At 46.0% G+C, this 20,682-nt stretch overlaps 1 protein-coding gene across 1 annotated transcript in view; it reads right to left on the reverse strand.

Moving 5' to 3' along the window:
• LYSMD2 (LysM domain containing 2) overlaps positions 1–20,682 on the reverse strand; it is a 108,032-nt gene that overhangs the window by 40,285 nt on the left and 47,065 nt on the right. Inside the window, exon 2 of the mRNA XM_063926087.1 lies at positions 14,028–14,371. Within this exon, the coding sequence (XP_063782157.1) occupies positions 14,028–14,371 (344 nt within the window). The remainder of the gene's footprint in view (positions 1–14,027; positions 14,372–20,682) is intronic.

Raw genomic sequence — 20,682 nt, forward strand, 5'->3', positions numbered from 1 at the left:
CACCTCTGCCATTGCCGCTCTGCTTTTCGTTCCGCCCTGCCTGTTTATGTACGCGACTGCTGTTACATTGTCCGACTGGATCTGCACGGGATGATCTTGAAGAAGATGTACTGCTTGTCGAAGGCCGTTGTAAATGGCTCTCAATTCCAGCACGTTTATGTGAAGGCAGGCCTCCTGACGTGACCATTTTCCTTGGAAGCTTTCCCCCTGAGTGACAGCTCCCCAGCCTCGGAGACTTGCATCCGTGGTTACCAGGAGCCAGTCCTGAATCCCGAACCTGCGTCCCTCTAGTAGGGGAGAACTGTGTAGCCACCACAGGAGCGACATCCTGGCTTTGGAGGACAGGATTATCTTTCGGTGCATGTGTAGGTGGGAACCCGACCACTTGTCCAACAGGTCCCACTGAAATACTCTGGCATGGAACTTGCCAAACTGTATGGCCTCGTAGGCCACCACCATTTTCCCCAACAACCAAATGCACTGATGGATCGACACACTTTTTGGCTTTAATATCTGTTTTACCATTTTCTGGATTTCCAGAGCCTTTTCCCCCCGGAAGAAATACTCTCTGAACTTCTGTGTCCAGGATCATCCCGAGAAAAGTCAATCTTGTCGTCGGTTCCAACTGTGAGTTTGGAAAATTTATGATCCAAACGAGTTGTTGGAGTATGGACAGGGAGAGTGTGATGTTCTGTAGCAACTGCTCCCTGGATCTCGCTTTTATCAGGAGATCGTCCAGATAAGGAATTATATTGATTCCTTTTTGGCGCAGGAGGACCATCATCTCCGCCATCACCTTGGTGAATACCCTCGGCACCGTGGAGAGACCGAAAGGTAACGTCTGGAATTGGTAATGGCAATCCTGAACCGCAAATCTCAGATAAGCCTGGTAAAGAGGATAAATGGGAACATACAGGTAAGCATCCTTTATGTTAACTGACACCATATAGTCCCCCCTCCTCCAGACTGGAAATCACTGCCCTCAGTGATTCCATTTTGAACTTGAACCGTTTCAAGTAGAGTGATTCAGATTTTTTAGGTTTAGGATCGGCCTGACCGAGCCGTCCGGCTTCGGAACTACAAATAGGCTTGAATAGAAACCCTCCCCTTGTTGTGACACAAGTACCAGGACTACGACCTGATCCTGACATAATTTTTGAATTGCTGCTGTTACCGCCTCTCTTTCTGGAAGAGAAGCTGGCAAGGTCGATTTGAAAAATCGGCATGGGGGAACGTCTTGAAACTCCAGCTTGTACCCCTGGGACACTATTTGTAACACCCAGGGGTCCAGGCCAGATTGAATCCAACCCTTGCTGAAAAGTTTGAGGCGTGCCCCCGCCCGAGCGGACTCCCGCAAGGGAGCCCCAGCGTCATGCTGTATATTTGGCAGAAGTAGGGGTTGACTTCTGCTCCTGGGATCCTGAAGCCGCTGTGGACTTCTTTCCCTTTCCCCTTCCCCTACCAGCAAAGAAGGGGGAACCTTTTGCCTTTTTGTTTTTATTGGGCCGAAAGGTCTGCACGTGGGAGTGATATGTCTTTTCTGCCAGTGCAGGAGCAGACGGCAAAAAAGTCGACTTACCTGCAGTAGCCGCCGAGACTAACGCATCCAGTCCATCACCAAATAAGGCCTCACCTTTATATGGGAGAGCCTCCAGAATTCCTTTTGGAATCTGCATCCGCGTTTCACTGGCGAATCAATAACGCCCGCCGAGCCGATACTGCTATGGTAGCGGCTGTTGAACCCAAGAGTCCAATATCTTTCATCGCTTCTAGCATGTATGCGGCAGCGTCTTTGATATTCCCTAACTTAAGGAGTATCTCATCTTTATCAATCGTGTCAATTTCTGATGACAAGCTGTCTGACCATTTTTCAATAGCGCGACTCACCCATGTGCAAGCAATAGTGGGCCTGAGCAGTGTACCATTTGCCACATAAATGGATTTTAATGTAGTCTTCATTTTGCGGTCTGCCGGCTCCTTTAGTGAAGCCGTCCCAGGTGCAGGGAGAATCACCTTCTTTGTCAACCTGGACAGTGCACTGTCTAACACTGGGGGTGACTCCCATTTTTTCCTGTCCTGTGCTGGGAAAGGATAAGCCATCTGAATCCTCTTGGGAACACAAAATTTATTTTTGGGATTCACCCACACCCCTTCAAAGAGAGTATTTAGCTCGTGGGAAGGGGGGGGAAGGTCACCTTAGATTTCTTTTCCTTATAGAAATAGGCCTTCTCCTGAGATACAGGAGTGGCTTCCGTAACTTCCAGAGCCTTCCTTATAGACACAATCATATATTGTATATTTTTCGCCAATCACAGGAATCAGTGTCCGTGTCGGTATCAGTATTTACAATATTTGCAAATGGTCTTTTATGTGACCCAGAGGGGTCGCCTGCGGATGGAAGAACAGAACCCTGAAAAATCACATCTTCCACAGACTTTCTCCAGCATTCTGCATGAGATTCAGACTTATCCAACCTCCTACTGATATGATGCATACTATCACGTATTTCTTTCACCCATGCAGTCTCTTGGTGTGCCGGCAGCACCACCACATTACAACTCTGTGTCCCTAAAATGGCTTCCTCAGGGGAAGAACTCCCTGCCTCAGACATGTCACACTCGTGCACTACACACACACACACACACACACACACACACAGACACTCTGGGACTTATAGGGGACAGACCCACAGTAAAATCTGTCAGAAGGACACAGTGTAGGAGCAGCCAGTTCACAACCCCAGCATATAATGCCTGTGAACACAAAATGCCCACTGAGATGCAGCGCTTATTTTACAATGTAAATACACCTGTAAAGCACCAAATTCGCTGTGCCATACCACCCCCCCCCCCCCATTTTTGCACCCTGATACTTGTAGTCAGAAGTGGAGGAGGACCAGCGTTGTCTCTGAAGCGGAGGAGAGAGAGAAAATGGCGCTGAGCAGTGTGCTGGCTGACTGAGGAAGCTCCGCCCCCGCAATGGCACGTCTTCTCCTCGGAGATTTTCACATAAAATTTATACTGGCGGGGGTAGGGCTGTGCTTCGGCTTTTTTAGCAAGTTTTTTAAGGTATTTTGCTGCCCAGGGCGCCCCGCCCCCCCCTCCTGCAGTGCCTGTGTGTGGGCAGCAATGGCATGCTGCACTCCCGCCAGCCGCGCTGTACCTTAGCCGTCACTCTCTTGATTGAAGATCTATCTTCTTACACTCACCTGTCTCCTGACTTCTGGCTCTGTGAGGGGGGTGATAGCGTGCTGTGGGAGAGAGCATCTAGACACGGCTAGCGTTCAGTACTTTTCAGGAGCAAATGGTGTCCTGTCAGCCAGAAGCGGAGCCATAAAACTCTTTAGGAAGTTGGTTCCTACTTCTGCCCCCTCAGTCTCACGAAGCAGGGAGACTGTTGTCAGCAGTTCTCCCTGAAAATAAAAAACCTAACACAAGTCTTTTCAGAGAAACTCAGTAGAGCTCCTCTGGAGTGCATCCAGTCTGCCTGGGCACATTTCTAAAACTGAGGTCTGGAGGAGGGGAATAGGGAGAGGGGCCTGTTCACATCCTTTGAAAGTGCCCATGGCTCCCACCGTATAGACTATACCCCATGGTCATGAAATGGACCCCAGCATCCTCTAGGACGTATGAGAAAAAAAAACAAAAAACTTTTTTAATGTACTTATGTAATACAACACAGCTATGCCATACAATCCTATTTCATTTGCATTCGATGGCAGTAATGATAGTTCAATCCAAGTGGTGTGATGGTGATGAGGGTAACTAGTAGAGGATTTAGCCCTTTTTATTGATGTTCTTTTCTAAGACTAAGCACATTGGTGGTCATTCCGAGTTGTTCGCTCGTTGCCGATTTTCGCTATGCTGCGATTTGTTGCTAAATGCGCATGGTACGCAGAGCGCATGCGCTAAGTTATTTTACACAAAACTTAGTAGATTTGCTGGTGTTCGTGCGGTGCTTTCCAGTCGCATTGCTGATCGGTGAATAATTGACAGGAAAGGGGCGTTTCTGGGTGGTAACTGAGCGTTTTCCGGGAGTGTGCTAAAAAACGCAGGCGTGTCAGGGAAAAACGCGGGAGTGTCTGGCCGAACGAAGGGCGTGTTTGTGACGTCAAACCAGGAACTAAACGGACCGAGCTGATCGCAATCTAGGAGTAGGTCTGGAGCTACTCAGAAACTGCAAGAAAATATTTAGTAGCAGTTCTGCTACTCTTTCGTTCACTATTCTGCTAAGCTAAGATACACTCCCAGAGGGCGGCGGCCTAGCGTTTGCAATGCTGCTAAAAGCAGCTAGCGAGCTAACAACTCGGAGTGACCACCATTGTATAGAGGAAAGATTTTTTGTGTTTTTATGCACTGGTGATTGACCTTCTTTGGATGAAAAATCCTAATTAAGGAAAACAAAGAAACTGCTACGTGAGGATCCCACGTATGTTGTATGTAAGACTACCTGTAACCACATCTATAGAAAACTTGTAACATGAGGGGGCATAGGTAATAGGGTCAGAGTTTACTGGAGGTGTGGAAAGCGAGCCGATTTCTGAGGTTTTGTTAAAGCTGCATTCAATTACAAGGCAAAACCATGCCTTGTAAATGACTGCCGCTTTAGAAAAACAACAAAAAAACCAAAAACTCAAGAGGTCGGCATCCTGCACCTCCGGCAAAACTCTGACCCTATTACATACGCCCCGAGGGGTTATAACTTCATATTGGGATTGAGATGTTTCAAAGACACCATTATATGTGTACCACTCCCTGCCACCTGTAGGCCTTTATATGACCATCTAGAATATATCCTATATCACCTGAACAACTATCACACAACCGACGCACTCTATATTATGGATGTGGAATAACCTAGCAAGCTCTTGTTGAATTCAAACAGAATACTTTGGCCTACTACAGTACACTATATGGGCCTTCTTCTGTTTCTCTCTTTTTCATGTCTATGGAGAAATATTCTGGATTTGAAAGACTAATATGAATATAGATACTAATACGGACTCTGGTATTATCATTTCATAGATGAGCATATGTTCATTTATGTATAACTGTATTTACTTTCCAGATATTGAGCACTTTATTCTGTATTATATTTATTAGTAAACAGCCCTGTTAGAAGAGACTTCTACCACCCAGGCCTTTTGTTATATACAGCTAAGTGCACCCTTGTTGAGAGAGATTAGGAGGGCAAGACAATAAAACTGGAGTCCATATGACCCAATAAAATAAAACACAAGGAGCCACTTATGATTTGTCATGGCTTTACTCTTTAGGTGTGTACACACGGTGAGAGAAATCTGTAAGATTTTGACTATATAGTCAAAATCTTAAAAAGTTAGTGCATATCTCATGGTGCTAGGCAGCTTGCGATACAGATTCGATCCCGATCGTAAGGCTAGATAGACTGTGCAGGCAAGTCAGTCTTGACTATCTAGTGTACAATCTAGTACAAAGTATAGTCAAAATTGGCACTTGGTCAAAATCGTACATAGACAAAATCTCAAGCACAGATTGTACAGATTTTGACTATCTGGGCTCTGGGGGACTTCAGGGGAAATCTCATAGTCAACATCGGGCATAGCAAGGATCTCATCGTGTGTACACACCTTTAGGCCCATGCAGATTGGGATCCCCAGAGAGCAGCTGCCATTGTTGATGGGTGCCATTTTGTAATGGAAGGCTTGTTTATTGTAATATAAAACACATACAAATATGTACATCCAGATGTGCCCTTACTAAGCTTTGCTAAAATCGCACAAGTCTCTCATCACAGTATTGGATGCAGCGATGCACCATGTTAGAAATGTGTAACTTCTCTCAAAACCTGCCTATTGTCTATAAGAAATATGTAAGAAAATAGCACTTTCCGTAACAAACGCGCACAAGTATTTGTGTAAAAGTAGCAGAATATTAGCAAAAAAACAGCATATTATGGGAAAAGTAGCAAAGAGCATGAATACTAAACAAGATTAATGTCTATACAGAAGACCTGCAATGCGGCTAAACGTGGGAGATCAAGTCATCCTGTATGTTGTTGGTCATGAACAGTAGGCTATAGATCATTACATGTACAGGTGAAACACAGAAAATAAGAATATTGTGCAAAAAGTTCATTTATTTCAATAATTCAACTTAAAAGGTGAAATGAATATATTATAGACTCATTGCATGCAAAGCGAGATATTTAAAGCCTTTATTTGTTATAATTTTGATGATTGTGGTTACAGCTTAAAATAACCTCAAATCCAAAATCTCAGAAAATTAGAATATTACATAAAATCAATAAAAAAAGGATTTTAAATACAGAAGTGTCGGCCCTCTGAAAAGTATAATCATGTATATGTACTCAGTATATGGTTTGGGCCCCTTTTGCATGAATTACTGCCTTGTGGCATGGATTCTATCAGCATGTGGCACTGCTGAGTTACTGAGGCACTGTTATAGAAGACCAGTTACTGAGGCACTGTTATAGAAGACCAGGATGCTTCAATAGTGGCCTTCAGCTCTTCTGCAATGTTCGGTCTCATGTCTCATCTTTCTCTTGGCAATGTCCCATAGATTCTCTATGGGGTTCAGGTCAGGCGAGTTTGCGGGACAATCCAGCACAGTAATCCCACAGTCATTGAACCAGGTTTTGGTACTTTTGGCAGTGTGGGCAGGTGCCAAGTCCTGCTGGAAAAAGAAGTCAGCATCACCATAAAGCTTACCTGCTGAAGGAAGCATGAAGTGCTCTAAAATGTCCTGGTAGATGGCTGCATTGACTCTGGACTTAATAAAGCACAGTGGACCAACACCAGCAGATGACATGGCTCCCCAAATCAACACAGACTGTGGAAACTTCACACTGGATGTCAAGCAGCTTGGATTGTGTGCCTTTCCATTCTTCCTCCATACTCTGGGACCATGGTTTCCAAATGGGATGCAAAAATTTGCTCTCATCAGAAAAGAGGACTTTGGACCACTGAGCAACAGACCAGTTCTTTTTTTCTTGTTAGGAAAAGGTCATTCAAAAGTGTGGGGGAACTTCAAAAGGAGTGGACTAAGGCTGGAGTTAGTGCATCAAGAGCCACCACACACAGACTTCAAATGTCGCATTTCTCTTGTCAAGCCACTCCCGAACAACAAACAACGTCAGAAACGTCTTCCCTGGGCTAAAGAAAAAATTAGAATCTATGGGGCATTGCCAAGAGAAAGACGAGATACATGAGACCGAAACAATGCAGAAGAGCTGAAGGCCGCTATTGAAGCATCCTGGTCTTCCATAACACCTCAGTAGTGCCACAGGCTGATAGAATCCATGCTACGCCGCACTGAGGCAGTAATTCATGCAAAAGGGGCCCAAACCAAGTACTGAGTACATATGCATGATTATACTTTTCAGAGGGCTGACATTTCTGTATTTAAAAATCCTTTTTTTAATTGATTTTAGGTAATATTCTAATTTTCTGAGATTTTGGATTTAGGGTTATCTTATGCTGTAAGCCACAATCATCAAAATTATAACAAATAAAGGCTTGAAATATCTCACTTTGCATAAAAATAAGAATTTACTTACCGATAATTCTATTTCTCGTAGTCCGTAGTGGATGCTGGGGACTCCGTCAGGACCATGGGGAATAGCGGGCTCCACAGGAGACAGGGCACATCTAAAAAGCTTTTTAGGTCACATGGTGTGTACTGGCTCCTCCCCCTATGACCCTCCTCCAAGCCTCAGTTAGGTACTGTGCCCGGACGAGCGTACACAATAAGGAAGGATCTTGAATCCCGGGTAAGACTCATACCAGCCACACCAATCACACCGTACAACTTGTGATCTGAACCCAGTTAACAGTATGATAACAAAACGAAGTAGCCTCTGAAAAAATGGCTCACAACAATAGTAATAACCCGATTTTTGTAACAATAACTATGTACAAGCATTGCAGACAATCCGCACTTGGGATGGGCGCCCAGCATCCACTACGGACTACGAGAAATAGAATTATCGGTAAGTAAATTCTTATTTTCTCTAACGTCCTAGTGGATGCTGGGGACTCCGTCAGGACCATGGGGATTATACCAAAGCTCCCAAACGGGCGGGAGAGTGCGGATGACTCTGCAGCACCGAATGAGAGAACTCCAGGTCCTCTTTAGCCAGAGTATCAAATTTGTAAAATTTTACAAACGTGTTCTCCCCTGACCACGTAGCTGCTCGGCAAAGTTATAATGCCGAGACTCCTCGGGCAGCCGCCCAGGATGAGGCCACCTTCCTTGTGGAATGGGCATCTACATATTTCGGCTGTGGCAGGCCTGCCACAGAATGTGCAAGCTGAATTGTACTACAAATCTAGCGTGCAATAGACTGCTTAGAAGCAGGAGCACCCAGCTTGTTGGGTGCATACAATATAAACAGCAAGTCAGACTTTCTGACTCCAGCCGTCCTAACTATATCTATATATATATATATATATATATATATATATATATATATATATATATATATATATATTTTTTTTTTTAGGGCCCTGACAACGTCTAGTAACTTGGAGTCCTCCAAGTCCCCAGTAGCCGCAGGCACCACAATAGGTTGTTTCAGGTGACAACGCTGACACCCCTTTAGGAAGAAACTGGAGACGAGTCCCAGTTCTGCCCTGTTCAAATGGAAAATTCTAATATGGGCTTTTGTAAAACAAAACCGCCCATTCTTTTTGACAATCGCCTGGCCGAGGCCAGGACTAACAACATGGTCACTTTCCATGTGAGATATTGGTCAACAGCATGGTCACTTTCCATGTGAGATATTTCAAATCCACAGATTTGAGCGGTTCAAACCAATATGATTTTAAGGAATCCCAACACTATGTTGAGATCTCCCGGTGCCCCTAGAGGCACAAAAGAACTGTATATGGAATACACCCTTTACAATCTGGACTTCAGGAACTGAAGTCAATTTTTTCTGGAAGAAAATCTACAGGGCCGAAATTTAAATCTTAATGAACCCCAATTTGAGACTCAAAACACTCCTGTTTTCAGGAAGTGCAGAATCGACCTAGTTGAATTTCCTTCGTGGAACCTTCCTGGCCTTACCCACGCAACATATTTTCACCACATGTGGTGATGACGTTGTGCGGTCACCTCCTTCCTGGCTTTGACCAAGGTAGGTATGACCTCTTATGGAATGCCTTTTTCCCTTCAGAATCCGGTATTCAACCGCCATGCCGTCAAACGCAGCCGCGGTAATTCTTGGAAAAGACATGGTACTTGCTGAAGCAAGTCCCTTCTTAGCTCCCCAGGCCCTTAGTCCTCTGTGAGCATCTCTTGAAGCTCCGGGTACCAAGTCCCTCTTGGCCCATCCGGAGCCACTAGTATAGTTCATACTCCTCTATGTCTTATAATTCTCAATACCTTGGTTATGAGAAACAGAGGAGGGAACCCATACACTGACTGGTACACCCACGGTGTTACCAGAACATCCACAGCTATCGCCTGAAGGTCTCATGACCTGGCGGAATACCTGTCCCGTTTTTCGGGCGGGACGCTATCATGTCCACCTTTGGTCTTTGCCAACGGTCCACAATCATGCTGAAAAACTTCCCTATGAAGTTTCCACTCTCCCGGGTGGAGGTCATGCCTGCTGATGGAAGTCTGCTTCCCAGTCGTCCACTCCCGGAAAGAACACTGCTGACAGTGCTATCACATGATTTTCCGCCTAGCGAAAAATCCTTGCAGTTTTGTCACTGCCCTCCTGCTTCTTGTGCCGCCCTTTCTGTTTACGTGGGCGACTGCCGTGATGTTATCCCACTGGATCAATACCGGCTGACCTTGAAGCAGAGGTCTTGCTAAGTTTAGAGCCTTATAAATTTGCTCTAAGCTTATTTATGCAGAGAGAATTCTCCAGACTTAATCACACTTCCCTGGAAATTTTTTCCCTGTGTGACTGTTCTCCAGCCTCTCAGGCTGGCCTCCGTGGTCACCGGCATCCAATCCTGAATGCCAAATCTGCGGCCCTCTAGAAGATGAGCACTCTGTAATCACCACAGGAGAGACACCCTTGTCCTTGGATATAGGGTTATCCGCTGATGCATCTGAGGATGCGATCCGGACCATTTGTCCAGCAGATCCCACCGAAGAGTTCTTGCGGGAAATCTGCCGAATGGAATTGCTTCGTAATAAGCCACCATTTTTACCAGGACTCTTGTGCAATGATGCACTGACACTTTTCCTGGTTTTAGGAGGATCCCGATTAGCTCAGAGAACTCCCTGGCTTTCTCCACTGGGAGAAACACGTTTTTCTGGACTGTGTCCAGAATCATCCCTATGAACAGTAGACGTGTCATCGGAAAAAGCTGCGATTTTGGAATATTTAGAATCCACTCGTGCTGACGTAGAACTACTTAAGATAGTGCTACTCCGACCTCCAACTGTTCTCTGGACCTTGCCCTTATCAGGAAAGCGTCCATGTTTCCTTTTAAGAAAAATCATCATTCCGGCCATTACCTTGGTAAAGACCCGGGGCGCCGTGGACAACCCAAACGGCAGCGTCTGAACTGATAGTGACAGTTCTGTACCAGGAACCTGAAGTACCCTTGGTGAGAAGGGCAAATTTGGACCTGTAGGTAAGCGTCCCTGATATCCAGTGACACCATATCGTCCCCTTCTTCCTGGTTCGCTATCACTGCTCTGAGTGACTCCATCTTGATTTGAACGCTTGTATGTAAGTGTTCAAATATTTCAGATCTCACCGAGCCGGTTGGCTTCAGTACCACAATATAGTGTGGGATACTACCCCCTTCCATGTTGTAAGAGGGGTACTTTGATTATCACCTGCTGGGAATACAGCCTGTGAATTGTGTGAGGGGGAGATGTCTCGAATTTCCAATGTACACCTGGGATACTACATGTAGGATCCCGGAGTTCCCTTGCGAGTGAGCCCCCTGCGTACTGAAACTCTTGAGATGACCCCCTACCGCACCTGAGTCCGCTTGTACGGCCCCAGCGTTATGCTGCGGACTTGGCAGAAGCTGTGAGGGGCTTCTGTTCCTGGGAATGGGCTGCTTGCTGCAGTCTTCTTCCCTTTCCTCTACCCCTGGGCAGATATGACTGGCCTTTGCCCGCCTGCCCCTATGGGGACGAAAGGACTGAGACTGAAAAGACTGTGTCCTTTTTTGCCGATATGTGATTCGGGGTAACAAAAAGTGGATTTTTCAGCTGTTGCCATGGCCACCAGGTCCGATGGACCGCCCCTTTATACGGCAATACTTCCACATGCCGTCTGGAATCTGCCTCACCTGACCACTGTCGTGTCTTCGTCTGGCAGATATGTAAATCACATTTACTCTTGATGCCAGAATGCAAATATCCCTCTGCGCATCACGCATATATAGAAATGCATCCTTAAAATGCTCTATAGTCAATAAAATCTTGTCCCTGTCAAGGGTATCAAAATTTTCAGTCAGGAAATCCGACCAAGCCCCCTCAGCGCTGCACATCCAGGCTGAGGCGATTGCTGGTCGTAGTATAACACCAGTATGTGTGTATATACTGTCATGATATTTTTCAGCTTCCTATCAGCTGGCTTCTTGAGGGCGGCCGTATCTAGAGACGGTAACGCCATGTTTTTATAAGCGTGTGAGCGCCTTATCCACCCTAAGGTGTGTTTCCCAACTCGCCCTTACTTCTGGCGGGAAAGGGTATACCGCCCATAACTTTCTATCGGAGGAACCCCACGTATCATCACACACTTCATTTAATTTATCTGATTCAGGCAAAACTACAAGTAGTTTATTCACACCCTACAAAATACCCTTATTTGTGGTACTTGTAGTATCAGAAATATGTAACAGCTCCTTCATTGCCCTTAACATGTAACTCGTGGCCCTAAAGGAAAATTACGTATGTTTCTTCACCGTCGACACTGGGGTCAGTGTCCATGTCTGTGTCTGTCGACCGACTGAGGTAAATGGGCGTTTTTACAAGCCCCTGACGGTGTCTGAGACGCCTGGACCGGTACTAATTTGTCCGCCGGCCATCTCATGTCGTCAACCGTCTTGCAGCGTGTTGACATTATCACGTAATTCCATAAGTAGACCATCCATTCCGGTGTCGACTCCCTAGAGAGTGACATCAACATTACAGGCAATTTGCTCCGCCTCCTCACCAACATTTTCCTCATACATGTCGACACACACGTACCGACATACAGCACACACACAGGGAATGCTCTGATAGAGGACAGGACCCACTAGCCCTTTGGGGAGACAGAGGGAGAGTTTGCCAGCACACACCAAAAGCGCTATAATGTATATAACAACCCTAGAGGTGTTGTTTCTATATATGCGCTCTTAATATATCATTATATCGCCAATTTATGCCCCCCTTCTCTTTTAACCCTGTTTCTGTAGTGCAGTGCAGGGGAGAGTGGGAGCCTTCCTCACCAGCGGAGCTGATCAGGAAAATGGCGCTGAGTGCTGAGGAGAATAAGCTCCGCCCCCTTTTCGGCGGGCTTTTCCTCCCGGTTTTTTAATAACTGGCCTGGGTTAAAATACATACATATAGCCTTAATGGCTATATGTGATGTATTTATTTGCCAAATAGGTATTTATACTGCTGCCCAGGGCGCCCCCAGCAGCGCCCTGCACCCTCCGTGACCGTGTCAGTGAGCCGTGTGACAACAATGGCGCACAGCTGCAGTGCTGTGCGCTACCTCTCTGAAGACTGTGAAGTCTTCTGCCGCCTGTTTCCGGACCTCCGTTCCGCCGTCTTTCTTCAGCGTCTGTAAGGGGGATCGGCGGCGCGGCTCCGGGACGAACCCCAGGCTGACCTGTGTTCCGACTCCCTCTGGAGCTCAGTGTCCAGTAGCCTAAGACTTCAATCCTCCTGCACGCAGGTGAGTTGCCAGTCTCTCCCCTAAGTCCCTCGTTGCAGTGATCCTGTCGCCAGCAGGAATCACTGATTAGAAACCTAAAAAAAAACTTTACTAAATAGCTCCTTAAGAGAGCCATCCAGTTTGCACCCTTCTCGGACGGGCACAAAAACCTAACTGAGGCTTGGAGGAGGGTCATAGGGGGAGGAGCCAGTACACACCATGTGACCTAAAAAGCTTTTTAGATGTGCCCTGTCTCCTGTGGAGCCCGCTATTCCCCATGGTCCTGACGGAGTCCCCAGCATCCACTAGGACGTTAGAGAAATGAGTCTATATAATTTATTAGTTTCACCTTTTAAGTTGAATTACTGAAATAAATGAACTTTTGCACAATATTCTAATTTTCACCTGTATATGATTTTTCCACGTTTAGCTGCACTGTCAGTTTACTGTATAGACAGCAATGCTAACCAGACGTTCATGCTCGTTCATTGTTGGTACAGGCTCGTTCATACTTGCAGGCCAATATGGACAATTTCGTCCATATTAGCATGCAGGGCTATGGAGCCGGGTGATGGGCGGAGTGAAGAAACTTCAGTCGCCCCTGCCGTTGGGTCGTCCGACGGCCTTATCAGCCATCGGGCAGCTCGTTGGTCAGTTGCCGAGTGTGTAGGGCCCTAAAGTGCTAAGTGTTGTACAGTAGTGACAGCAGTGTGAAAATGCTGTATACCCGCAAAAGCTTAGCACGGGAACTGGTGACACTATAGAGAGCAAAGCTGAGTAAGGCCACATCTGTGTACACACGTACATACATGGTTATGGAAAGTGGCAATTGGCCTGATTCCGGTTTGTAAGTAAAACAAAATAAGCACACAACTGGGCAAAACCATGTTGCACTGCAGGTGGGGCAGATGTAACATGTGCAAAGAGATTTAGATTTGGGTGGGGTGTGTTCAAACTGAAATCTAAATTGCAGTGTAAAAACAAAGCTGTCTAACATTTGTTGACTACATGCAAAATCAGCCAGTATTTACCCTACACACAAACATTATAACCCGCCCAAATCTAAAGCTCTCCGCACGTTACATCTGCCCCACCTGCAGTGCAACATGGTTTTGCCCAGTTGTGTGCATTTTTGCTTCGCTCAGAAACCTGAATCAAGCCCAGTGTGCCTTTGTGCTTACCTGAGGTATTCTTCTTCTTTTAGTCTTTTTGCTGCCTGTGTAGACCTCTTTATCTGTAAGTCCAGTCTATGAAGAAAGTCTTTGGCAGATAGCTCTTCATCTTGTCCCACCAGGGGTCGGTTTATTTCCGGAGAACTAGTTGAAGAGACATTATTTACTGGAGCAGATGCAGCTTCCTCACTCTGCTTATTGCCATCATCTTGAAATTCATTTTCAGGCGAGTCCAATAAACTAAGTCCATTAAATAAAGAGGTTTTCTCCGAAACAACTGGAATATTTAGTGACTTCCTCAAGAAAATACAATCCGTAGAAAACAGTTTGTTTGCCCTCTTAATCTGCTCCATCTATAAGGCAAAGATGAGACCACTATAATAAGTTTACTGTACATATACACAATTATAAGTAGGGTTGTAAGTAACATTATTATATATGATAATTTCATTAATTAGACATAAGAAGTAATTCATGTGTTGCACTTTACAACTCTGGGATGTACATATGAATCACACCTTCATTACATATATTACTTTGTTCTAGACGCTTTGCACATTAACAAGAGAGTTAAAAGAAGACCTCAGTAATTACCACAAGCAAGAGAATAAGCTCAGCTAAAAAACAGCAAACATTGGCTGTGTCAAACTGGCAAATTCTAAAGCACATGAAGCTGAAATCATACAGTATGCCTACCTACCTGTCACAACGAAGCAGACTTTCACCCTTAAGTTGGGTACACACTAAAGCGATGTCTGCACGATATGCCATTTCATAATTTCATGTTGCCTACATTGCTCAGTTTGTACGGGTGATATGTCGGTGCCCGCAGTCGTTAACCTATATCGCTAGGTTTGATGCGCTGCACCTCAAACGTAGCAATATCGCTAGCTTCATTGTTTATGACAATAAACCCCCCACGGTGTGCACCACATCTGAGCCTCTCATCCATACACACTGTCTGCTCCCATTTCTGGATACAGGACCTTTTTTTAGGCGGCACCCGCTCTGTGATATATTTCATTGTTTAGCTCCACTTAACATTAGGACTTCAAAATGAATCTGGCTCACAATATATCCGTCTGTACACACTTTAGATGCTATTTCAGTCTAGAAGATTGACTAGCTTACTTTTGTTTGCAAAAAGCATGGCCAGAACCCAAAGAAAGGACAGAAAATGGACATAATTGGATTTGTGCAATGTCTCGTCTGACAGAATGTCTCGTCTGACAGATGCTTTATACCCCCCAGTTATGTTTGCTCATCTCTCCTCTCACACAATCAATAAGTTTTTTTCTGTGACAAATGGTAAACAGAAGCTACTGTGTCATTCCACTTAGAACTTACAAGAGAAGGTGACTGGGCCAGGCTGTATGTATGCTTACAGGGATTTTTAGAATATGCTTACTCATATGTGTTTTAGATTTCATTTCCTTGGAACGTGAGGCATTGATGATTTACAGGATACAAAACAAAACTTAGTTTTATCCACACAATTTGAACTTGAATAATTATGCAGGTATTACAAAAAAAAAAAAAAAAAAAATACAATTACCAGAAACTGTGTAACAGGAAATCTCCTAATGCTTATATTTGCTTCATGTCTTCAGTGGAAATATTGACTGCACTGCAGCTATTTCCTGAGAGAAAATGAAATCACCGTGGACTATTACATGGCTCTTTACAGTAATGGAGGTCCAATGGCAATCCTAAAATGGACACTGCAAAGCAATCGTTATGGTAGACTACTGTTGATAACTCTATTTCTCCCAAGTCCACAGGATCCACAAGATCACATTGGGATATGAGGTAGCGACAGCATTGCTGCATGAATGGATACCTTTTGACTGTGTAGCAGCTCCTGAATCCTTGAATGAATTTTGGATATTTTGTTCAGAGGTAAAATTACTCTTTGAAGACTCGAATCCAACACAGCCTGCAAGTGAGTCATCTGTTGTGACAGAACCAGGGATGACTTTGCCCAATTATGAGCCAACCGTGTCTCTGCGAACAAGCTATTGTCTGTCGCAGATGACAATGAAGCAATTACTGAGACTGTGCCAGGATTAATAAGTCGTCGAGGTATGGAAAAATCCTTATCCCCTGTTGACGGAGATAAGATGCCATTAGCACCATAATTTTAGTGAAAACTGTGGGAGCTGTGGCCAGTCCAAATGGTAGGGCCTGAAACTGAAAATGTTGCTGGAGGATAGCAAATTGATAGCACTTATGGGACAGTGCTATAGAAACATGAAGCGTCCTGGATATCCAAGGATACCATAAAATCCTCCAGCTCCATGGCCAAAATAATGGAACGTAAAGTCTCCATATGATACCGAGGCACCCAAATGTACTTGTTCAGCACTTTGAGATCGAGTATGGGCCGGAACGACCCATTTGGCTTCTGGACTAGAAATAGGTTGAAATAACAACCTTGTCCTCGTTGTGCAGGAGGAACTGGAATTATCACTCCCGACTGAAAAAACTTCTGAACTGCCTCTTGCAAAGCCCTGGCCTTCGTTTCCACTGAAGACGGGCTGGTACAACAAAACCCTTGAGGAGTGTATTTCTTGAAAGCAAACACATAACCATGAGATACCGCTACTTGCACCCAGGCATCTGTGGTAGACTGCTGCCAGATCTGTGCAAACTGGAGAAGTCGGCCTCCCAACCTGGGGTCCGCCAGGTGGAGGCCCACACCATCAGGATGATGGCTTATCTTCTGATTTGGAAGCCAGCCCTCTGGTAGCCCAATGCTTTTTAGTCTTACCAGACCTGCCAGATTGAGACTGTTTGCCATAACCCTTTCCTTTTGCTTTTCCTGGAGTCCGAAAGGGCTGAAAAGCTGGAAATCTAGGCTTGGATGTGTGTGGAAGAAAACTTCACTTTCTTGGTGTCTGCTTCTGACTCCAAAATACTGTTTAATTCTTTACCAAAAAGAATATCTCCAGTAAAAGGCAAAGACACCAGAACCTTCTTGGATTCTGAGTCAGCTATCCATGTACGTAGCCAAACGCTCTGCGAGCTGCTACTGCCGAGGCTGATGCCTGAGAGGAAATTGTACCCATATCCAAGGCTGCTTCTTCCATAAAAATAGCTACCTGTTTGATATGTGCAATATGGGATTTTTGTTCTCTAGATGCCGTTGAAAGGTCATCCTCCAATGCATCAGCCCAGGCTGCCATCCAGGCTAAAACCATGGCTAGTCTTATGATTGCCCCAGACAAGAAGAAAATGGTTTTAAGAAGAAAAAAAAATAAAGATTTTACTCACCGGTAAATCCATTTCTCGTAGTCCGTAGTGGATGCTGGGTACTCCGTAAGGACCATGGGGAATAGACGGGCTCCGCAGGAGACTGGGCACTCTAAAAGAAAGATTAGGTACTATCTGGTGTGCACTGGCTCCTCCCTCTATGCCCCTCCTCCACACCTCAGTTAAGGAAACTGTGCCCGGAAGAGCTGACATTACTAGGAAAGGATTTGGAATCCACGGTAAGACTCATACCAGCCACACCAATCACACTGTACAACTTGTGATAACTATACCCAGTTAACAGTATGAACAACAACTGAGCCTCATTTAACAGATGGCTCATAACAAAACCCTATAGTTAAGCAATAACTATATACATGTATTGCAGAAAGTCCGCACTTGGGACGGGCTCCCAGTATCCACTACGGACTACGAGAAATAGATTTACCGGTGAGTAAAATCTTATTTTGTCTGACGTCCTAGTGGATGCTGGGTACTCCGTAAGGACCATGGGGATTATACTAAAGCTCCCAAACGGGCGGGAGAGTGCGGATGACTCTGCAGCACCGAATGAGCAAACTCAAGGTCCTCCTCAGCCAGGGTATCAAACTTGTAGAATTTTACAAAAGTGTTTGATCCCAACCAAGTAGCAGCTCCGCAAAGTTGTAAAGCCGAGATCCCTCGGGCAGCCGCCCAAGAAGAGCCCACCTTCCTTGTGGAATGGGCTTTTACTCATTTAGGATGCGGCAGTCCAGCCGCAGAATGAGCCTGCTGAATCGTGCTACAGATCCAGCGAGCAATAGTCTGCTTAGAAGCAGGAGCACCCAGCTTGTTGGGTGCATGCAGGATAAACAGCGAGTCGGTTTTCCAGACTCTAGCCGTCCTGGAAACATAGATTTTTAGGGCCCGGACTACGTCCAGCAACTTGGAATCCTCCAACAAGTCCCGAGTAGCCGCAGGCACCACAATAGGTTGGTTTAAATGAAACGCTGATACCACCTTTGGGAGAAATTGGGGACGAGTCCTCAATTCTGCCCTGTCCATATGGAAAATCAGATAAGGGCTTTTACAGGACAAAGCCGCCAATTCTGACACACGCCTAGCTGAGGCCAAGGCCAACAGCATGACTACCTTCCACGTGAGATACTTCAACTCTACGGTCTGAAGTGGCTCAAACCAATGTGATTTTAGGAAATTCAACACTACGTTGAGATCCCAAGGTGCCACCGGAGGCACAAAAGGGGGCTGAATATGCAGCACTCCCTTAACAAACGTCTGAACTTCAGGCAGTGAAGCCAGTTCTTTTTGAAAGAAAAGAGACAGGGCCGAAATCTGGACTTTAATGGATCCCAATTTTAGGCCCATAGTCACTCCTGACTGTAGGAAGTGCAGAAATCGACCCAGCTGAAATTCCTCTGTTGGGTCCTTCATGGCCTCACACCAAGCAACATATTTCCGCCATATGCAGTGATAATGTTTTGCTGTCACATCCTTCCTAGCCTTTATCAGCGTAGGAATGACTTCAACCGGAATGCCCTTTTCCATTAGGATCCGGCGTTCAACCGCCATGCCGTCAAACGCAGCCGCGGTAAGTCTTGGAACAGACAGGGCCCCTGCTGTAGCAGGTCCTGTCGGAGCGGCAGAGGCCAAGGGTCCTCTGAAATCATTTCTTGTAGTTCCGGGTACCAAGTTCTTCTTGGCCAATCCGGAACGATGAGTATAGTTCTTACTCCTCTCTTTCTTATTATCCTCAGCACCTTTGGTATGAGAGGAAGAAAAGGGAACACATAAACCGGCTGGTACACCCACGGTGTCACTAGAGCGTCCACAGCTATCGCCTGAGGGTCCCTTGACCTGGCGCAATATCTTTTTAGCTTTTTGTTGAGGCGGGACGCCATCATGTCCACCTGTGGCCTTTCCCAACGATTTACTATCAGCTGGAAGATTCCGGATGAAGTCCCCACTCTCCCGGGTGGAGGTCGTGCCTGCTGAGGAAGTCTGCTTCCCAGTTGTCCACTCCCGGAATGAACACTGCTGACAGTGCTAGCACGTGATTCTCCGCCCAACGGAGAAACCTTGTGGCTTCTGCTATCGCCATCCTGCTTCTTGTGCCGCCCTGTCGGTTTACATGGGCGACAGCCGTGATGTTGTCTGACTGAATCAGCACCGGCTGGTTTTGAAGCAGAGGTTCTGCTTGACTTAGGGCATTGTAAATGGCCCTTAGTTCCAGAATATTTATGTGTAGGGAAGTCTCCTGACTCGACCATTGTCCTTGGAAGTTTCTTCCCTGAGTGACTGCCCCCCAACCTCGGAGGCTTGCATCCGCGGTCACCAGGACCCAGTCCTGAATGCCGAATCTGCGGCCCTCGAGAAGATGAGCACTCTGCAGCCACCACAGCAGAGACACCCTGGCCCTTGGGGACAGGGTGATCAGCCGATGCATCTGAAGATGCGATCCGGACCACTTGTCTAACAGATCCCACTGAAAGATCCTTGCATGGAACCTGCCGAAGGGAATTGCTTCGTAAGAAGCCACCATCTTTCCCAGGATTCGCGTGCAGTGATGCACCGACACCTGTTTTGGTTTCAGGAGGTCTCTGACCAGAGAGGACAACTCCTTGGCCTTCTCCTCCGGGAGAAACACCTTCTTCTGTTCTGTGTCCAGAATCATGCCCAAGAACAGCAGACGCGTCGTAGGAACCAGCTGCGACTTTGGGATATTCAGAATCCAGCCGTGCTGTTGCAGCACTTCCTGAGATAGTGCTACTCCGACTAACAACTGCTCCTTGGACCTTGCCTTTATAAGGAGATCGTCCAAGTATGGGATAATTATAACTCCCTTCTTTCGAAGGAGTATCATCATTTCGGCCATTACTTTGGTAAATACCCTCGGTGCCGTGGACAGACCAAACGGCAACGTCTGGAATTGGTAATGGCAGTCCCGTACCACAAACCTGAGGTACTCCTGGTGAGGTGGGTAAATGGGGACATGTAGGTAAGCATCCTTGATGTCCAGTGACACCATAAAATCCCCCTCTTCCAGGCTTGCAATAACCGCCCTGAGCGATTCCATTTTGAACTTGAACTTCCTTATATAAGTGTTCAAGGATTTCAGATTTAGAATGGGTCTTACCGAACCGTCTGGTTTCGGTACCACAAACATTGTGGAATAGTAACTCCGTCCCTGCTGAAGGAGGGGAACCTTGATTATCACCTGCTGAAGATACAGCTTGTGAATTGCAGCCAGTACTACCTCCCTGTCCATGGGAGTAGCTGGCAAGGCTGATTTGAGGTAACGGCGAGGGGGAGACGTCTCGAACTCCAGCTTGTATCCCTGAGATACCACTTGTAGAACCCAGAGATCCACCTGTGAGCGAACCCACTGGTCGCTGAAGTTCCGGAGACGGGCCCC

Source organism: Pseudophryne corroboree, chromosome 6 (assembly GCF_028390025.1).
Source record: "Pseudophryne corroboree isolate aPseCor3 chromosome 6, aPseCor3.hap2, whole genome shotgun sequence".
Taxonomy (NCBI): Eukaryota; Metazoa; Chordata; class Amphibia; order Anura; family Myobatrachidae; genus Pseudophryne; species Pseudophryne corroboree.